General features: G+C 37.1%; 1 protein-coding gene across 8 annotated transcripts in view; it reads right to left on the bottom strand.

Annotated features, from left to right (window-relative positions):
• Positions 1-19,189, bottom strand: part of VPS13B (vacuolar protein sorting 13 homolog B) — a 410,907-nt gene that overhangs the window by 25,980 nt on the left and 365,738 nt on the right. For all 8 annotated transcript variants that reach the window (XM_090137834.1, XM_031591056.2, XM_090137833.1 and 5 more), the window contains 11 exons: positions 11,985-12,140; positions 10,582-10,845; positions 10,344-10,427; positions 10,006-10,181; positions 9,328-9,498; positions 7,636-7,837; positions 6,736-6,924; positions 6,191-6,337; positions 4,861-5,135; positions 3,248-3,375; positions 2,159-2,358 (listed from right to left, as the gene is read on the bottom strand). In XM_090137834.1, coding sequence (XP_089993960.1) covers positions 2,159-2,358; positions 3,248-3,375; positions 4,861-5,135; positions 6,191-6,337; positions 6,736-6,924; positions 7,636-7,837; positions 9,328-9,498; positions 10,006-10,181; positions 10,344-10,427; positions 10,582-10,845; positions 11,985-12,140 — 1,992 coding nt within the window. The remainder of the gene's footprint in view (positions 1-2,158; positions 2,359-3,247; positions 3,376-4,860; positions 5,136-6,190; positions 6,338-6,735; positions 6,925-7,635; positions 7,838-9,327; positions 9,499-10,005; positions 10,182-10,343; positions 10,428-10,581; positions 10,846-11,984; positions 12,141-19,189) is intronic.

Below are 19,189 nucleotides of genomic sequence, written 5' to 3'. Positions count from 1 at the left end.
CCCTGGTTTTGTGAGAACACCTTCACACGCAAGGTGCTGTCACAAAGAAATGGCAAAAGTCTACTGAAAATGTGAAAGGTCTAAAAAGTCAGGAAAATGGGAACTTGACAACAGGTTTGTGTCTTGCTTACGCATGTGCCAACTTTCATTCTGAACCTGCTGTCCTTAGGAATAAAGACTCTTTACAAGGGCAGATAATGACAGGACAAGGGGAAATGGCTTTAAGTTGAGGGAGGGAAGATTTAGGTTGGATATCAGGGGGAAGTATTAAATCTGGAGGTTGGAAGCCCTGCCTGCGGCTGGGGGATTGGAGCTTGATGATCCTTGAGGTCCCTTCCAACCCAAGGCATTCTATAATTCTATAATGAATAGCCTTGTTTAAAAAAAAAAAAAAAAAAAGACACAGTTTTTGGAGCCTAATTATGCAGTATTTACATGCAAGCTTTGTGTTTTTCCAGAGTATAAGAAAGTCCTTTCAAGTCTGGAAAACTTGCAGCGGTTCTTGTTAGCACAAGCTTGCTTCTGATTTCCTCTAGTCTTACAATCAACATGATTATTTACAAGACTGTAATGACAGGAGCTATCATTTAAAGGAATGCAAACTAAGGGAACAGCACAAAGATGCTGGACTAATACAAGTGAAATAAGCAGTTGTTTTGTCTTGAAAGGTCTTTACTGTTGTTAACAAGTCAACATAACAAAAAACTTTCGGAAGTTCATTAGGATCAGCACTTAAAGTGATTCTAGCTTTGTAATTTATTGTACAGATTATTAAGTTTCACTCATCAAATTACATCTGATTCTTCTGAGAATTACATATAAAATAATTTATTTTATATATATCAAGTTTAATCCTTCGCCTATCTGGAAGTTATTCTCCATCCTGCATTGTTGGAAAAAAGGACATTTACTGACTTACCAGTACAACCTTGCTATTCTATAAATCCTCGTGGATCTTAAAGTCTGGCCATTTTAATTCCAATTTCAGATAATTCTGATGATCGATAGCAGAGATATTTACCTTAAGTTTTAGTAAATTAATTTTTTTTTCTTTCTAAGGGGATCAAGATTAAGAAGTATCTATCTGAGATAGAAAGAGTACAAATTGCTTGAGATCCTCTAAAGTACCAGTTATTTCAGTCTTAACTAAGTTGTATGTGAAGCCAAATCTAAGGCTATTAGCAGATTCATTATTTATATATATTTACAGTTTCCTAAGGGAAAGACTGATTGAGAAATCTGGGAAACTCCCTACACGTAAACCCTAAAACTTCCACAACAGAAAGCTACAATTTTTATTTGGAGAGTTCTTCAAGTAGACAATGATCCCCAAATGTTGTCTTAGCATCTAATTCCTCCTAGGAGCCAGATACTTATAAAGAACCCTGGTCTGGCATAACATTAATGACTGAAATTTGAAACCTTGCATTGCTTGAGTGGCTTGCTGAATGAAACCGAACTACTTGCTATATAACATAACACTCAATAATCAAGAGCATTTTGCGATTGGTCCCCAGGGAAAACATCTGAAACTAGTATTTCTTTCAAAGAGCCAAGCAGTTTATGTTGATTCCATGTAAACTAATGACTTCAAAGATGGAAAAAAATCCCATCAAAAAGAATTACTTCAGTCAAGGAAGTTTTCATTTACCTCAAAACAGGAGAAAAATAACAGAAGGAAAGAATTTTTTTGTTTTTATTTCATAAAGACATGGTTAGCTTCTGTGAAGACACCAAGGGAGAACAACAGTGATGACTCCTTCACGATGTAATGAAGTTACCAAATGGAAGAATTTTCCTGGATCTTCAGGGATTCTTTGCTTCCAGAGGCCAGAAATTTTCAGGACTTATTTTTCCAGAGAATGGCGTGGACTTGCCAGGTTGATCAAAAATAAGTGAAAAAGTTCAGCACTACCAAGTTGGAATTTTTGATCTAACTATTTTTAAAATCAGTCACTGCCAAGTATGTATCTGTATTCTAAAAATTCCACAGGAAGAGGCTTAGGAAGGAGAGGTCTCAGGAGTTTAAAGAAAAAAAAAAAAGCAAACAACAAAGCCAACAGAAAGGATACACAAATCGCAGAGGAACACTATACTATGTGGGTCAACAAGACAGAGATTTATGCTGTGAATTAGGAAATACTTAATAGTGATTTACTTGCGTTCCTTGATTGTTGATGTCCACAATATCACTCCATTCGTTTACTAAATCATCAGATGACATCACTTTCAGAAGAATGCTGGGTAACAAATCTCTTGTTTTGCAGTCTGGGTAGCTGGAGACTTGATGGTAAAGTTCATGATGAATTGAACATTCAGCTGGAATTTTTCTACAATAAACTTCAAACTTTGGTGTATCTGAAATATTTATATATAAAATATATAAGATTAGAGCTTTCTAAAATCCACATAAAATGAAAACAAACCTATACATACACAAACTAAGAAGTTTCTAAAATACTCAGCCTAAAATATTACTAAGAAATAAAAACATTACTTTTCTATTCGTTGGAATTGTCTGTGTTTTTTTTCTCTTTTCTTTCTTTATTAAGATTTATATAAGTAGTTTTCCAGTGATTGTTACATTAACATATTGTAGCTAGTGGGTTTGTTTTGTAGTTGCATTTGCCAATCTGAGGAAATTTAAGCATTCCATGGGACTGAACTGATGTCAACAAAATTTCACTGTCTCCTAGCTTCCTACAACTAGTTCACCTTGGTAGCTGGAACCAGAGAGGTCCAAAAGCCTGCAGCCTCATTACCTCCTGGTTAATTTCATTAGCTTCCAGGCTTGACAGCAGGACAAGGGGAAATGGTTTTAAGCTGAGGGAAGGGAGATATAGGTTGGATGTCAGGGGGAAATTCTTTACAGAGAGAGTGGTGAGGTACTGGAACAGGCTGCCCAGGGAGGTTGTGGATGCCCCGTCCCTGGAGGTGTTCAAAGCCAGATTGGATGGGGCCCTGGGCAGTCTGGTCTAGCATTAGGTGGAATGGTGGTGGCCCTGCATGTGGCAGGGGGGTTGGAGATTCATGATCCTTGAGGTCCCTTCCAACCCTGGCAATTCTGTGATTCTGTGATTCTGTGATTCAGTGTGCTCCAGAATCGGTAGATTTGAGATTCACTTTCATGCAGGCATGAAGTTCTTGTTTTAACCAAAACACATACTGAATTCATCTTTGTACTGGAGATAAAGTGAAATCATTTATATTACAAAAGTACACTTTTTAATTCCTGCAAACAACATACCTTTGAAGTTCTCTTTTAGAAGCAATGAAATGGAGCACCTGTTGTGGATAATTATACGAGGACTTGGGTCTTCTGTAAGTGTTAGGTATGTCACGCCAAGATGCTCTTGGTAAGTCAGTGTTATAGCTCTAAAACAGAAGAAAACACATTTTCATGTGTAAGTTTTGGATGAAACTTATATGTGTTATTACCCTGGACATACAAATACATTCAAAACTATCATCTACAATCTTCTCTATGACCAAGTTACGACTCTACCAATACTTACACATATAGGCTAGTACCTGTCTTCACAAAGCATTACACTGAAATAGAAGAGCACGTGGAAATATCATGAAACACAACATCAGAGGAAAAAATTACTTCATGGAGACTACTCGTGAGTTAAACTGTGCATGTGTGTTTGCAAGATGAGAGCCCTAGCCAGCACATATTTATATAAAATTAAAAACATGAGATTGTAAGCCCAAATTTTTAACATAAATCTTAAAAAATTTCCAGAGGAATTTGCACGCATACTTCTCTGACACACATGAAAGATATTTTAAACAACTGCATAAATCTGTGACTATTTGCTCCCCTGGAATGATCGACAATGCTATTGCCCCTTCAAACGTTGATGTTATGGATCATCACTACATCAATTTTCAAAATGAGAAATCAATTAACTTGTTCTACTCATTAGCTACTTATACATAAAATATCTTTAAGCAAATTCTTTTTTGCATGTGTCATTTCCACTGTTTCTAAAAAAAAAACAACTTCACCTTATGGAGATTTTCAAAATTCAAACACCCTCAAAATTTGCTCCAGATCCTTTATGGCTGAATTATAAGGAATTCTTTCTGTGTTCTTCACATTTTGGTGATTTTTTTTTTTAAGCTGAAGTCTGTTTGGGAACCTTTAGTACTCATAATGGTACCGAGTACTTTAGGCAAGAGAAAGATCATACAGCTAATAATTTATACTGATATAGCTTCTCTGTTTCTTTCAGCAGATTATTTCTTGTTTTTATCAGCAAAAGAATGAATAGATTTATATATCAGGACTGAGAATTAAATCTGGGCATCTGACAAGCCATTGGACTTTTATTTTTAGCTAACTGGATGCATTTGTTTGGAAGCAGAATGCACGTTCAAATATTTCAAGCTTTCAAAACTTGGAAGTCTTTTCTTGCTTATAGTCTTAAAATAGTTTCTCACTTGTATCACTTATCCTGTTTTTCTCTTACTAAAATATATTTTTACCTCCCATACATTTTTGTATGGTATTACTCTACATTGTCCTTCAAATCTTGTAACAAAAAAATTAGAACAGACCGTAACCACAAATGAAAGCTTTTCATTCTCTTCTTTTGTATGCATGTATAAATAGAAGCCCATACCTTATAAAAATTGTACAACTTGTACAAGATCATAACATTAAACCATTTACAATAAAACCATCAAAACCATCAAAAGATAACAATTTTTAAATTAAAGTAAGGCTTCCCTTTACATATGGGGGGCATGTGTTACTCTGACTTCCGCATTAATCTCTTGCGATTTGTTACTAGCTGAGGCTTTATAGCAACAAGGAACATTCATCATTCATGACCGTTCAGCATTTAGTACCTGGTATAAAATCCGCTTTCTCTACAGGCCCCAATAGGCACTGCCACACTCTGTCTGGGAAACTCCTGTTTAATCACAGCTGGTAGGCTCCAGAACTCAGAGCTGCCACCTGGACTGAAACTCAGCAGCATGTGCTTTTGAGTAGGAGGTGTCCCTGAAGTTATGGGGCCACTATCCGCCAGCAGGTCCCAGCATGGCACGGAAGTCAGTGTTTCAGTGCTCTTTGTCCTGGCTGGCCCGACACTGAACACGGTGCTATCTGCTGAGTGAAACTCCTGGAGAGAAAACAGAGGCACAAGCTGGTTCATAAGAGGATTTTATTCATGCTGATCTTGCATAGAACGGCTTTAAGTAGCCACTGGGCCACAACTAACAGCTACATTGAGTCTCATGCTTTCAGAGCTACTTGGCCAAATTCTGTCTTCAGTTATACTTAAGCAGTTTAACTGAGCACAGTTATCTATAGTCCATTCTCAGCTGCACAAAAGAACTCCGCCAAAAGCAAAAGTTACATCGTTGTAAAAGAACCGTGAGAAGAAAATCCACTGATAGATTTAAAACCAGTGGTGTAGTCCAGCCTTAGCATTTCTTCCAGTTCCCCTTAAATTCCCCGTAAGACTGTCACAAAATGCACAATGCACAAACACAGACACTAATGTAAAGAAAAATAATGCAGAAATAAAACAATACATAAATAGCAAACTAAAAATATGTTGATCTGCCAACTCCTCTCCAGTTTGACTCTGAGAATTCTTTCCATATATTCTCCTATGAATATAATCTTCAATAAATTTATATAAATTGTTGACCGTGCATACATTTTGGTTCCTGTGAGCTAGTTCTTAAATCTACTGAGCAATTATTAGAAGGCTGATATTCACAATTTGATGCAGGTTACTGAAATACATAAACCTTGGGCACGTCCCTAGGTCTGCAGCCCCACTGGAATCTTCCCAAAACTTGTCAGTCTGCCAGGCCAATGTACCTCTTTTACATGCAAATTCAGTAAAAATTCATAGAACAGTTTCAACAGCTACTATGAATTATGCTGCTTATTTCGCAGAAATGGCCATTAGTGTCTGAACAGATGGAGGACAGGCAGAACTAATTGTGTAATGTGCAAGAATCTCCTGCTTTGCACAAAGTTTGATCACAGTTAATTACTGCAGTTGTATTTGCCCAGGATTCTCTATTTTAAACTGAAGTGATACACTATAATCTGTAATTATTACATCTAATGACTTTTGTTCAAGTTATGCTGTACGCAGTTAAGACTTTACAAAGCTAAAGATGCCTGTAAAGTAGGTGACAAACAAAAACAGCACTTTACCTCTTCTCCTGAGTATGGTTTGGACATATAAAGCTGCGGTCTGTAATAGATTTGATATGATGTATCATTGATTACTGTTGTCTTATCTTCGATTTGTAGAATTTGTATACCTTGTCGAACCATAGAAGAAATGCAGAACTGACACAACTGTAAGATAATGATGACGATGATGTCGATGAAGTCATAAATAAAAGCAGAAAACACTGAAATATAGTGTCTGAACTGCCATGTTCTTAACTATGGAAATCCTTTCTACATTCATGTACTTTGTAAATGGAGCCATATTACACGCTTCTAAGTTGCAACTGCCAATGTTTTGCAAACAAGAACGATAATTAATTAATTCCAGAAAGTCTTGTATCACCTTGATGAGCTGGGCAGATTATTTCTTACTAATGCTTTAAATTATACTTCTTACATTATTTACATTCTCGTTATCTTCTACATGTATTGACATAATTGGGGACAAGCTTTAATGCTGCATACATTTGATGATTTTTTAAATTAAATGATAAAGTTATAAATCATTATAATTTTCTCCTAACCTTTTGATGACCTGGAAAAGCACCAAGTTTTATTTCAGCTTCAATAAAACCTTCTTCATCCAATGTTACCACTTCCCCATTCTCAGCATCCTTCCATTTTGGGGAGGTCACATCATGAACCAGTTTGATTGCCACTGATTTGTGCACTGTATTAGTGTTTGCCCAGTATATTCCAACCTGGAAAGCTTCCTGTAAGTGAAAAAAGACCAGCTATCACTTGTTGATAATTCCATGCATTTCTTCTACACTTAAATATTGTTTTCAGTATGCAGCCACTGTCATTCCCTGCCTTTTTCCAATTCTTTCTAAGCAGCACAAGGATAGATGAAACCGCAATGTGGATATGAAACTGACCCACCCAGTGAAACTGAGACTGTAGGGTACACTGAGATGTGTTAATCAGCAGACTTTTTGTTTCTTAACAGACATTCATGGGGAAAAAAAGAATGGCAAAATAAGCAGGAAGTATCAAATTGTCCTGACAGATTGATCTGTTGAATTATCTTAATTCTTTCAAAAATAAACAATATTAGGACTGTAGTAAAAAAGCAAATGCACGATGAAGCTAAGGTATGTGAGAAGATCCGTTAGATAAAGCCCTAAATTCAAGATGTTCTAAATAACTGTCCTTATTTGTCATTCACCCTGTCTTGTTACCTAACCTCCCCTGGTACTACACGAGCTATGAAACACCTCAGCCTAAACCACTCAACGATGAAATATCCCTTAGAGGCTGTCAGCTGTGCTACCGTGGTCAACACATCCCCTAAGAGATAAGCTAATAATGCAGGATGCAGTTAGGCCTGCAGAGCAGTGCCCGAAGTCTTTTCTTGAGCTTTGGAGTAGATTACTTGGGCTGCTACATGGAGAACTACGTCTCCTGACTCAAATGGCAGTTACCTCGAAGTTGGGGGGAATCATTACTTTTCCAGTAGGCACTTGAAGCACTATCTTCTCTCCTTCAAAGAGCCAGAGGTCCCACTTGGACTGATTGATAAGCAAAGCCCAGGGCAGGAGTTCTATCAGCAGAGTTTTAACACATGGTTTCCACACTGACAGCTTTACCCGCATTGGACTGTCCCACTGGGAGAGCTGCTCGTTGCTGTTCAGAAACAAATAAACAAAATGGTAAAGGAACAAATAATGGCTTTAAGATATGCAATCATTTTCATTTCAAGACCTTGCCTTTTTGAAAAAAAGAAACATTATATTCCTCTTCCCTAATCATTCTGGAACATATTGTTATGCTGTCAGAGTGAGTGTAGGCTATAAAGACATATTTGTAACAGCATAAGCTCAAACTAAATTTTGTCAATTAAGTGAATGGCCTAGAATTGCTGTTATTCTCTATAGCTAAGCCTGTGACTTCTGCAGACATAAAATCAAAATTATTTATTTATTTTCCCCTCAACTCTTTTTTCTGCTGTTTCTGAGCTGAAACACAGATGAATAAACAACCTCTACAGCTGCAGTAAAAAAAGTTGCATTCACAAAAAGAAAAAAAGAAAAAAGTTTCATTTATTTAGTCCTTGAACGGATGCAGTCTTTTCAATGTAATCAAGGGCAGCCCCTAGGCTAACTGAAAAGTTCTTCCTGCCTGCAACCACTTCTGCAGCTTACAAATAGGAATCTTGTAATTACTGAAAACATACTCCATGTTGATCACATGCAGTCTTCTTGAAGTTGATTTCACAAGGCTGACTAAGCAAACAAGCACCATGGAAAACTCTTGATAACAAGATGTTACATGTAAATATATTTCAGGGGCTTTCTTTAGGTTGGGGTGCTACAGAATGCTGAAAGCATTTTCAAAACTGATAAAATCTATAGCTAGTTCAGAAAATTCTGTTGCCTAAAAATGCATTCAGAATAATCTAATGGAGGATAAAACACAATAAGCTTGAACTTTTAAGAAACTTATGCTACAGAGTGAAAAACAAAGTGTACAAGCTTTCAATAACGGCAATATACAGCTAGACCACATAGTACACATCAAATTTTGATCACTGAGATTATTTTTAATTCATGAGGAATCCAGGTCAAGCTATGATATTTTCACAGCTGACCTAACTCTGAAAGGACACAGGTTGATCTATTAATGTGAGTAGAAAGTTCATTAAGGGGCTTGGTGATCCTTATTTTGATTAAGTAGTTGAGCTCTACAGAGTTTATGCTTGGTCAAGACTCAAAACACTTACTGAGTTCCACTGTTAGGTTAGTTGTTTTAAATTTCATTAACAAAGTTTTATAGTAAAAACAGATGAAAAGAATAACCTATTTAGATAAAGATCAAAGATCTTCCAGCCCAGTATTCTGACTCTTATACTTGTTAGTAACAGACGTCTACATAACCCTGAAAAGACAGCTGGCAGATACCAATGCACTGCTAGTACATTTTCCCAGCCTCCAACAATCTGTGAATAAGGGAGATATTTAGCAGTAAGTGATATCTTTGTATTTAATGATATGGATGGTAAAGTTTTAGTTAGCTTCCTAGACGCTTTATTTCAATTAACCATTTTATCTTGTAAAAGATCTCTTTACTTGAAAAATCAATGCAATGACCATGAAGTACATTTAGCAAAAAACTACCTGTCTGAATCCTTCTTGTTATATGGCCATGCAGACTGACGAGGATTAGCAGTGCCATAAAACTCGGACAGGATCTGGTTGACATTGCCACCTGGATGGGATTTAGTTGCTATCTGTTTAATAAGCGTAGTTGAGATAGGGACTGCACACTCTGAAGGATCATCTTCCTCCCTGTCATTGAAAACAGATTTGGTCATTCACAGAACAAGATCAAGTATTAATAGCAGTAACATTTTCTTTAATGAAGCTTTCCAAGTGGGTTCTGCAAGAGGAACACTCTCAAAGTAATCGTGGATGAATTAAGCAATGATGTCCAACAAGTTACTGAGTATATACAGATATGCACAAATTTGTTATTACACTTTAATAACATTTGTGTCTAAGACCCCAGGAATTGAAGAGTATTCTCAATAAATAGTCCAAGAGTATTTAGGATGTTTTTTTTTTTCCCAAACACAAAAACATGGATAGTTTAAGCAAACAAATGCCAGCACATTCAGTATAGTGATACTAAATGTATTATTTCCTATCATATTACTCCAGGTCACACACACTTGTTCTCTTGCATCTCCTTTGCATACTCTGTACTCTTTGAAATATTGCACTAGAAGTTAAAGTGTAAATGGTTTCTTCTTTTCAATACAAATGAATCATTTTCAAGGAAAGTGCATATTTTACCTGGCTTGAAATGTCAGGTGATGTGTAAGATCAGGTTCTATATTTTGCAGTGCTTTCTCTTGTCCTTTCCCTGGAACCACTTGTATTTCATTCAATCCTAGACTTCTTTTCTCTAAATGTATGATAATTGGGTCTGGAAGATGGCTCCTTACAATGAAAAGAGGGCTGAAAACAATCTACAAAAAGGAAAAAAATCCAACACTTTTATTCTTAGTTTATTTCAGAATTACATCTGTTGAAACAAGCTATTAATAAGTCTTTCCAGTGGGTCATTCTGCCCTTAATCAATCATATGACATATAAGTTGTCAACACTGAGGTTACAGAAGTATTACTTACTATTCGCTGCTGCACTTGGGAGCTGGGCTCTAAAGTCAGAATTGTGCACCACACATACGTAATCAAACTCTTTGAGGATGGTACCTGCATGCAGATATATCAGCAGTATTTCATTAAAATTATTCTAAGCTGATGATAATGAACATTTCATCATATCAAACAGAACTTTACATTTAAAGTTCTCAGTCCTCACAGACATTTTTTAAGTTATATCTCAAGCATCTCATTCCAGACATACCTGAATGACGGTGCTGTGTTCTGTATGTTTAGAACTCAGACACACATCTTGGGACCAGTCTTCATCTCCTGTGGCCTTCACACTCAGTTCGGTGAGCTCGTCATCTTCTAGGACATAGGAAGGCAGCTTCTGCTTGGCTGCGAGGCAGTTGATGTGCTCTTTAACAACTGCCTGTCCATCCTGACTAATGTAATGCTGAACCACCTTCAGTTCGATACTTTCTGAAAGGTAACTACAGACTGTCTGTCTTCCACAGATTAGGATCTAAAACACACAAAAATATTCAGCCCGTCTATAAACAATTGGAAATAAGGAAGGTCAAGATTGAATTACAGATGGAAAATGTGTACAAAAACAATCTCTATTTTAGCATTTTCATTCAGTTACATTTTTCCAAGCACTACTGAAGGCAGTGAATGGTACATGTTATTTTTATTGGCCAAACGTATGTGCAATTTCATAGAAATCAGGCATTAAGAATCTCAACTCAGCAGTACTGACCATGGCTGACATAATTCTGGCTTTGATTTTAAGAGCAGTGTGATGATCTCTGAACTACACACCTTCTAAATAGACACAGAGATATACTTCAGACATAAGGTTTTTACAGACACAGGACAGTGGGACGTGCAGAGATCCAGATCATTAATGGTGGCTGTCTCAAAGCTTATAATTGCTGCTGTCTATAACACATGAATTATTTCTCACAGAACGTACACCTGTCTTTTTCTAAGCTGTACAAAGGAAAAGCATTCCATGTATATCTCTATTACAACCATCATTTGCTTTTCACTAATAAGGCCTTGCACAACAATTACAAACCAGCAAACTCTCAGCATGGCTCTTGACTGATCAGCTGTATTTCTGTTGTGCAACGTGAGGCACTCTGCCATATTCATGTTGTGCCCACCCCATGCTCTCTCTCTTGCCAGTGCAGACAGAATGACTGCAGCACTATTACAAATCCCTATAGAAAGATATGATGTGAAAAGTTACAGTGCAGCAACCCATTTTCAAATTTCTTACTTCATTCTCTTTTAATAAAACAAAGGCCTGAATTACATTCTAGAATAAAAGAACAAGTTTCTTAACAAAGTGAATTACTTCAACTCAAGACCTTAACAAATCCAACAAATTGTGGAAGTTACCAATGTCAGAATTTTCAAAAGGAAGTTTACTGAAACATGTGAAATATGTGGTGCTAACAGTTTTTATATGCCAAGATCCATACCATAATGAGTTCTCACAGAAGAGTTGTAAAAACTCCTTAAGTGTACCCAGCATACTGTTATACTTGCTTTTTTGCAGGTCTCGTTAGGAAGGGAATAATAAGGTTTATTCATGAATAAACAATGGTTTAAATTACTCAGATTATTTTTTTCCAAACAGGATCGAATACTCACTTGTTTTTGTACTCCACTGAGCTGCTGAACCTTGATAATAAGTGAAGCCGTGCGGCCTTTGTACTGAATGGTACGGATAAAGGTCCCTGCATTGTCCACACTGAATGGCTCAGACCACCGCCAGTTTCCCCAGCCTTCAATACAGATGTGCAACAGCTGGAAAGAAAACAATTGCTACTTCAACACTAGCCAGCCTTGCAGTAAGACAGGAATTCCCATGACAGGGAAATATCCTTGTTTTTAAAACTCAGCCATACTGAGCACACCAGTTCATTGAATCATTTGCACATTCTAGGACTTTAGACAGGAACAGAAGAATGGACAACACAGTAAGTAAGATGGCTCTGCATCATGCGTTTCTGTAAATTACCTGCTTTAACTCTGTGTTTATGGATGGAAAAAATCAAGCACACAACAGTTCAACATATGTTAGGTAGACTACAGAGGATAAAACAGGAAATAAGAGATTTTCTTTACTGTATTTGAAATTATCCTAGAAATCCTATCTCCGCATTAGCAGGAATGCAATATGGAGTGCAGCTCATTTTTTTGGCCTTCTGGGCAAGAGAGAATATTACAAGCACCGTTCACCTCAGTAGAAGAATACAAATCTTTTTGTATGTACACATGTAGAGCTCAGACCTACATACGTGTTAAACGTATAAGAATGTAGCATATCACTGAGAGATGGGAAACATTTCATTTCTTATACAAATGTGGTGGTAAGTTCAAGCTTGACTGCATGAGAAGAAATTTTACTGCATAATTATACTCCCTGTGTGATTTATTCCGGAAAAGGAGTGGCTTTTTTCCAGTTTAACTAAATCACTTCCAGAGCAATACAGTCTTTCATCATTTGAAGAGCCTTTCATCCACTTACCCACCATACGCACTTACCTCTATCCCATGGAGATTCTTTAAGCCAGAGTAGTGAAAATTGGTACTGTTCCATGTAGGTCAATGAAGTTACATAAATTTACGCCAGCTGAAGATCTGGCTATTTAGCTCTGCATAGATCTTTTGTGGCTGTGCAAACTTAAGAATGTGAGCTATATATAAGCGATCAAAGCAATAGGAATTCTGGGTAAAATTTAGTCTTTGCAGAGGGCCAGCATAGAGTCTAAGCATCACTTAAGCCCTTCAAAACGGTTACATAAAGGCCTTGTGGGAGTTCTTTCTTGAGGGTTGAATTTCAGACTGATTTTGGCCATCTGTCATTAATTAATTTAAGTAATTGGGAACAGGATCAGGCCCAGGTTTGATTATTTACACTAGCAAGAAATGAGACTTGTAAATATTATGTTCTCCCATGATTTGTTTCCAAAGACAGATAGCACTGTCCGTAGATCTGGCCAGTCGGACTTTGTGAATGTCTGGATGTTGTTCTTTTCATTGTTTTAAGAAACAACCACAGCAACAACTTTCAAAGATATTACAACTCAGTAGCCTGTTTGCAATTTGCGGTATCCTCTGCACAAGTTACACACAGAACAAAAACATCTATTCAGTGGGTGGCTTTTGAATTTGTTAGGAGTGATGACTGTTGCATTTAGATTCAAATTAGCTTGATGCTGGAAGCACAAAGGCCAGTGTGTGTGCCAGTGTGTGCATGGGCACGCGCTTGGGTATGCTTGTGCGTGGGCACTTCCTTATATTCAAGAAGATGTTGAGGGAATTGTGCACTAGGACACTCCAACTCGTAAACAAACACATTGCTTTGATACTTAAGTATTAGTTACAGAAAAGAAAAACAAAAACAATGAAGTACAACTGCAGTGGCTGGAATCAGTTCAGTTTCTTACAGAGGCAGCTGGGAATAAATCTCATCACATCTGAACACTAAGAGAAACAAGGGAACTGTTTGCTTTGGAGAGACTGGTAGCAGGAAATGACAGCCAAGAAATGAGAAGAGGTACTAAGAAGGCACGCAAAATATAGCGTGCTCCAAAGATAGATGTCACACAAATGCCATAATTGATGCTTAGTAATTGCATGTAGCTCCAACATTAGGATGTCTCCCACCCTGCATAAACAGCTTTGCTCATGAGCTGAACGTTCCCAAGAAACACCCTGTCAGCTTTCACTGAGTGCTCATTAGCTCACAGATGATGCCTTTACTCATTTTCTTCGTAGCACAACAATTAGTGTGCATTTAATTTCATGGTTCAGAAGGAAAAATAAAAAAGAGATATTACTTTATGTTGAGAATATACAATATTTTCTAAATATTGTATACTAGTAAATACTACGCACAGCAGGGAACAACCTCCGTAAGCTATTTAATGACATAATAATATCAGAATTGCATAAGTTTCCTATTGAGCAAAGAAACTGCATTCCATGAGAACACAAAGGAGATCTCCTGGTGAACCAGTTACTCAAATGAGAGATTTCTGGAAAGCACGGCTAGAAGTGATTAGCAAATGACACTAAGTGATATAGAGATATATGGCAGGAAGCAAAAATCGAAGTAATTTTAGAAAATTAAGTAATCAAGTGCAAACATTATGTTAGCAGACGTCATATTAGATGGTATTAGATGGAGTTCTAATGTTAAAAACCTGACCTAATATACAGATTGAAGGCAATTGCCATATAACCCCTTTCATTTATCAAGCTTTAAATGCTAAGTATTTCTTAGAAACTGTGCTTATAAAGAAGTTTAACGACTAAAACAAAGTATGGTATATACATTAGGAGAAAAGAGAACTCATTGCAAAAAGGAACAGAAAATATTCAGTGAACTTCAACAACATTCTAACAAACATAATCCAGTGACAAACAGCAATCTGAAGTTTAGAGAGAATTTAAAGCAGACTATCGTTTTTACACATATTCATTTGCAGCCCCATTTGCTGTTGGGAAACATACCTGCAGAGCTTTTTGTTTTGACTAGACTTTGCTGTTTTGGAGATTTCTTTCAAAATCTGAGCCATTATAGATTTCTGTCTTGAAAGGGAAAGAAGTGGCCTTCAGGGAGGCAGACTAAGATGAAGCTGTTCCTACTGGAAGGGTTTGAAAATCTGCATTTTTACCATAGTTCCTCAAAGAATGTTTCTACACACCTCTCAAAATTTGCTTAGGTTTTCAGCTAGATGTGTGGATGAAGGATATGATCTGAGTAAATAAAGCTAAGTGTCATATGACAGGGCACGGAGACTAAAATGGGGATTAAAAATGAGACTAAGAATGGACTCTGTCCAGAAAAGGCAGCATTTTCCAGCTGTATAAGTATTTTAAATCTCAAAATGTCCTCAAAATGCTTAGATACAAATGTATTTCTATTTTGCTTGTAACGTAGGTTCACTTCAGTTAAATGGTATCTTCTTTCCAGGTGAAACTAGAAAATGCTTTCTGGGGAGAAAAAGAGACATTGATGTAAACTCTGAGGAACCTGAAGGAATTAGGCGAGGACCTGGTTGGTGGCATGGAAGCAAGCGGTTATTTAAGAAATGTGAGACAGTAAAATGGGATGATGCAGGAGCAAGGAGGAAAATGGAGACCTAGAAATGGGAGCTAAATGGTAAGATTTGAAGCTAAAGCAATTTTTAATTGAAAAACTAAGAGTGAAGGATGACTGGTATTTTTTGTTTGTTTTTAGGACACAGTACAATGTGGCACTTGACAAGAATTAGCAATAGTACTAACAAATAATATTTGGGAAAACAGCAAATGCAATGTTCATTCTGCATATTGTCAACTGCAGCAGTCACTGAATTTCATTTTGGCTTGATTTTCTCATGGGACATGGGAGATCTGATCTTGTCTACGCTACCAGGCCTTGAAAGACAAAAGGACAAAACAGGAGATGGAGGAAAGCAATTTCCATCACTCCTGTCCTGGCCAGCAGATACAAGGTCATACTCAGCAGATAAACTCTGACCCTTGGGGTTTCCCGAAGGTACTGTGAATCTCAGCAACCTGCAAAGAAGGCCTGAACCCCACAGAAACCAACTAGCTCTAAACACTATGGAATTGTCTTTTGGTTAAAGAACGGTAACCAAATTATAAGGATTCATGTGTCTCATGGACAACATTAATCTCTATCTGCCTCAGATATCATCTAGAAAGTAAGTTATACATAATATAGTCTAACCACTGATTTTGAATGCAAAATCCCAAAGGAAAGCAACAACACATTTCTCACTACTGAAACAGTGTAAAATAACATAAAACTTCTTTCTTTTTCTTTTTCTTTTTTTTTTTTGCCTGATGTTGTTCTGCAAATAACCTGGGGAGGATTATGTTAAGTACAAAAGGTTGTGCACAGCATCTGTAACATCCCTAAACAATAAAACAGGAAAAAATCCTCATAATAACCAATGTGTAAGTCACAGCTTCTAAGCTGAACCCACAGAGTACTGTATATCATCTTACACTTTACAGGATATAGCCCAATACCTGGAAAAATGGTCACTTGGAAATAAATAACGATGAATTATTATCTTGCTGGAGATGCAACAAATGAAAATTTGGCTTCATGGGTTTTTTTTTTTTTCATAGGAGAAAGAGGAGGAGGTTCTTAAAGCTATTTCCCAATCTACAACTGCCTTCAAGACTGCTCAGAACATTCCAGCAGAAGTCATGCTTTGCAGGCCAGCTATTTAAAACAAGGGAAGAAACATTTTAAATGGATTCTAGTGTTCCAGTGAAGGCATTACTAAAGTAACAACTCCTAATACCTTTTCAAGAGTTTCTAGGTGTACATTCAGAAATTGCAAAGCAAATTACAGAGATCTTTTCTCTTAAATTCTACCTAAGCAGCAATTAAAGTGGCACAGATTTCTTTCAGGAAACTTACCAAACCTTGATAAGAAATAAATGTATGCAGCTTATAATCAATAACGTGGTCACATTCTCACTGAAGCCACTGCTCAAATCAAAATACAAAGTGACTTTTACCTGTAGCACCTGCTGCTTCAAATTAAGGACAGTGTAAAGGGAGAACAGACTGTTGTTACAATGCTGGGAGCGAGAAAGTGAACAACTGAGCAAAAAGAGGCATTACAGAGATTTTTGCTGTTTATTTGCAAGCAAACAACCTCTGTAGAACACATTCGGGGGACTCTCATAAGAATGGTTGGTTTTTACATTTGCTGTGATCCCTGATGGGACTCTGGGACTGCCTACTGTCTTGCAAGACAGAATTCCTTAACCCTGAGTAAATTGCTAGGAAGATCTGATCTCTTCTAACTTCAGAGTTTCACCCTATGTATCATGTGCTCCAGTTCTCCTAAAAAACACAGCTGTCTTGGAGACAAACATGACTTTTGACACAACTGGGGCCCATCCCACAAAGCAACTTGAAGATCAAGATAAGGAGCACAGACTGGATCCAAAAATAACGGAGAGGCCAGCGGTGTCTGTGGAGCACAGGAGTGATGTAGCTTCTCTTCCTTTTTAATGATATCTCACAGACCTCTAACTTTCATTAAAATCTGCAACAGGAACTCACGAGGTCTGGCAACTTTTGCTGGAATTGCCTAAAGCTTCAAATATCATCAGTTTTGGACTTAACCCAGCTCTGAAAAGGACTATATACTGGGGGTGTCTTCTCCCCGAGGAGGGTCAAAAACTCATGAAATCTGAGGAAAACATGGGAGATGGAACAGAGCAAAAGAAAGAGCGCTGGCCCTCAGACTTATTACTGAAATATTAGCCAAACTAGTGAGACTTGCAGGAATTGGAGTGAAAGTTAAAAGGGAAAGGTTAGGTTTGCTGAAATTCAGACAAACCGGGCTGGGAAAAACCAAATAAAAGAAGGAGCTTAAGCATAAGCTAGACAATTAGAAGGACAGCACCAATAATCGATCAAACCAAATCCTTGCTGTGCTATAAATGTTTTCTGAACATTAGAAAATTGAATAATTGTAAATTATAGCCTATTGTAACTTCAGTAATATTGATTTCAAGTACAAGTGAAGCACTATAAAACTATCAGCTACTACAAAAATAATGTATTGCAGGTAACACATAATTATGTTAAATAATTCAAATGGGTAATTACTGCATCTCTCACTATGCTTAATTAGCAAAAGAAAAATTGAGAATTTTATTGATGTGAGTGTAAAAGAAATACAATCCTTTTAAAACTATTTATTTTCATCTAACTAAAGTGCCTTGCCATACTAAAAAAACATTTTGCAGAGGTTAAATAAAGTATTTCATGGCAACCGCTGCTTCTTAGTGCCTGTGTAACAAGAAACATGAGCCAGTCAAAGTTGTGCAAGTTGGTTTTCTTTCCCAGTAAGAGAATGTGGTATCTAAGACCTTGTCCTAACTCATTTTATCCCCAAGTGTAAGTCAAGTAAGTCAAGTATGAACTAATGCCTGGAGGGAAGTCCCTGACTCCAGAAGTATGGATTATTTCACATTTATCTTACAATCTGCTCTCAGAGTTCTTAAAATTCACTAACTTGGCAAGTTGGGAATTATCATGAGAAATGAAATAATTTCATAACTATGAAGTCATCTAGCATTCCACGAATATGACACTGGTAGGGTTTGTCCATGCTTGGGCATTATTCTGACCTTTGGGTAATAACACTGATAGATGGAAACAATTAGAAAAGTGCCACAGCATAATGGGTACAATCTGATGTCTTAATTGAGGAGTTGTTTTCATTTCACGGATTTGTATTAATCATTAAGAAATTTGCACATGACAACATTTGTAATAATCTTTAAACAAACCTATTTTGTATGACCTAAAATGATTGTGCTGTTTAGGCTGTTTAGATGAACTGCCCCTTGGAAGCATGCTATATTTACAGCAATTCAGATTTAACATTAACCAAATGAACAAAGCTTACAGATGGATGCCAAGATTCTCTAACCTTTGTAAAGAAAATTTGCTTCTATCTCACAGCGTGTGGAAAACATATGCTTCCATATATTTTCAGTGGGATTACCTCGGTGCTATTTTTTAGTCTCTAAATTTCCCAGCAAGTGATGGCCGTTGAAAAACGTTAAAAGAGCAGTAATACTCTTGAAAATATTCCAAGGGCTGGGACAAGCGGGGCAGAGCCCCCCTACTGGAAGAGAGTGCTGGCCAGCAACGTGGTTAAGTCAGGAGTAGGCTGTTGGCCTCATCATCTCCTGGGACATGGGAATCCAACATGACACTCATGATTGTTTATCAGCCCAGTTCTTCAGTGAATCTGAATCTGATCAGAGCAAAAGGGAATGGGAAAGCCCTTTGGCAT

Source organism: Phasianus colchicus, chromosome 3, assembly GCF_987193195.1.
Source record: "Phasianus colchicus chromosome 3, bPhaCol1.hap1.1, whole genome shotgun sequence".
Classification (NCBI taxonomy): Eukaryota; Metazoa; Chordata; class Aves; order Galliformes; family Phasianidae; genus Phasianus; species Phasianus colchicus.
This window is presented reverse-complemented; position numbering and strand designations above follow the sequence as displayed.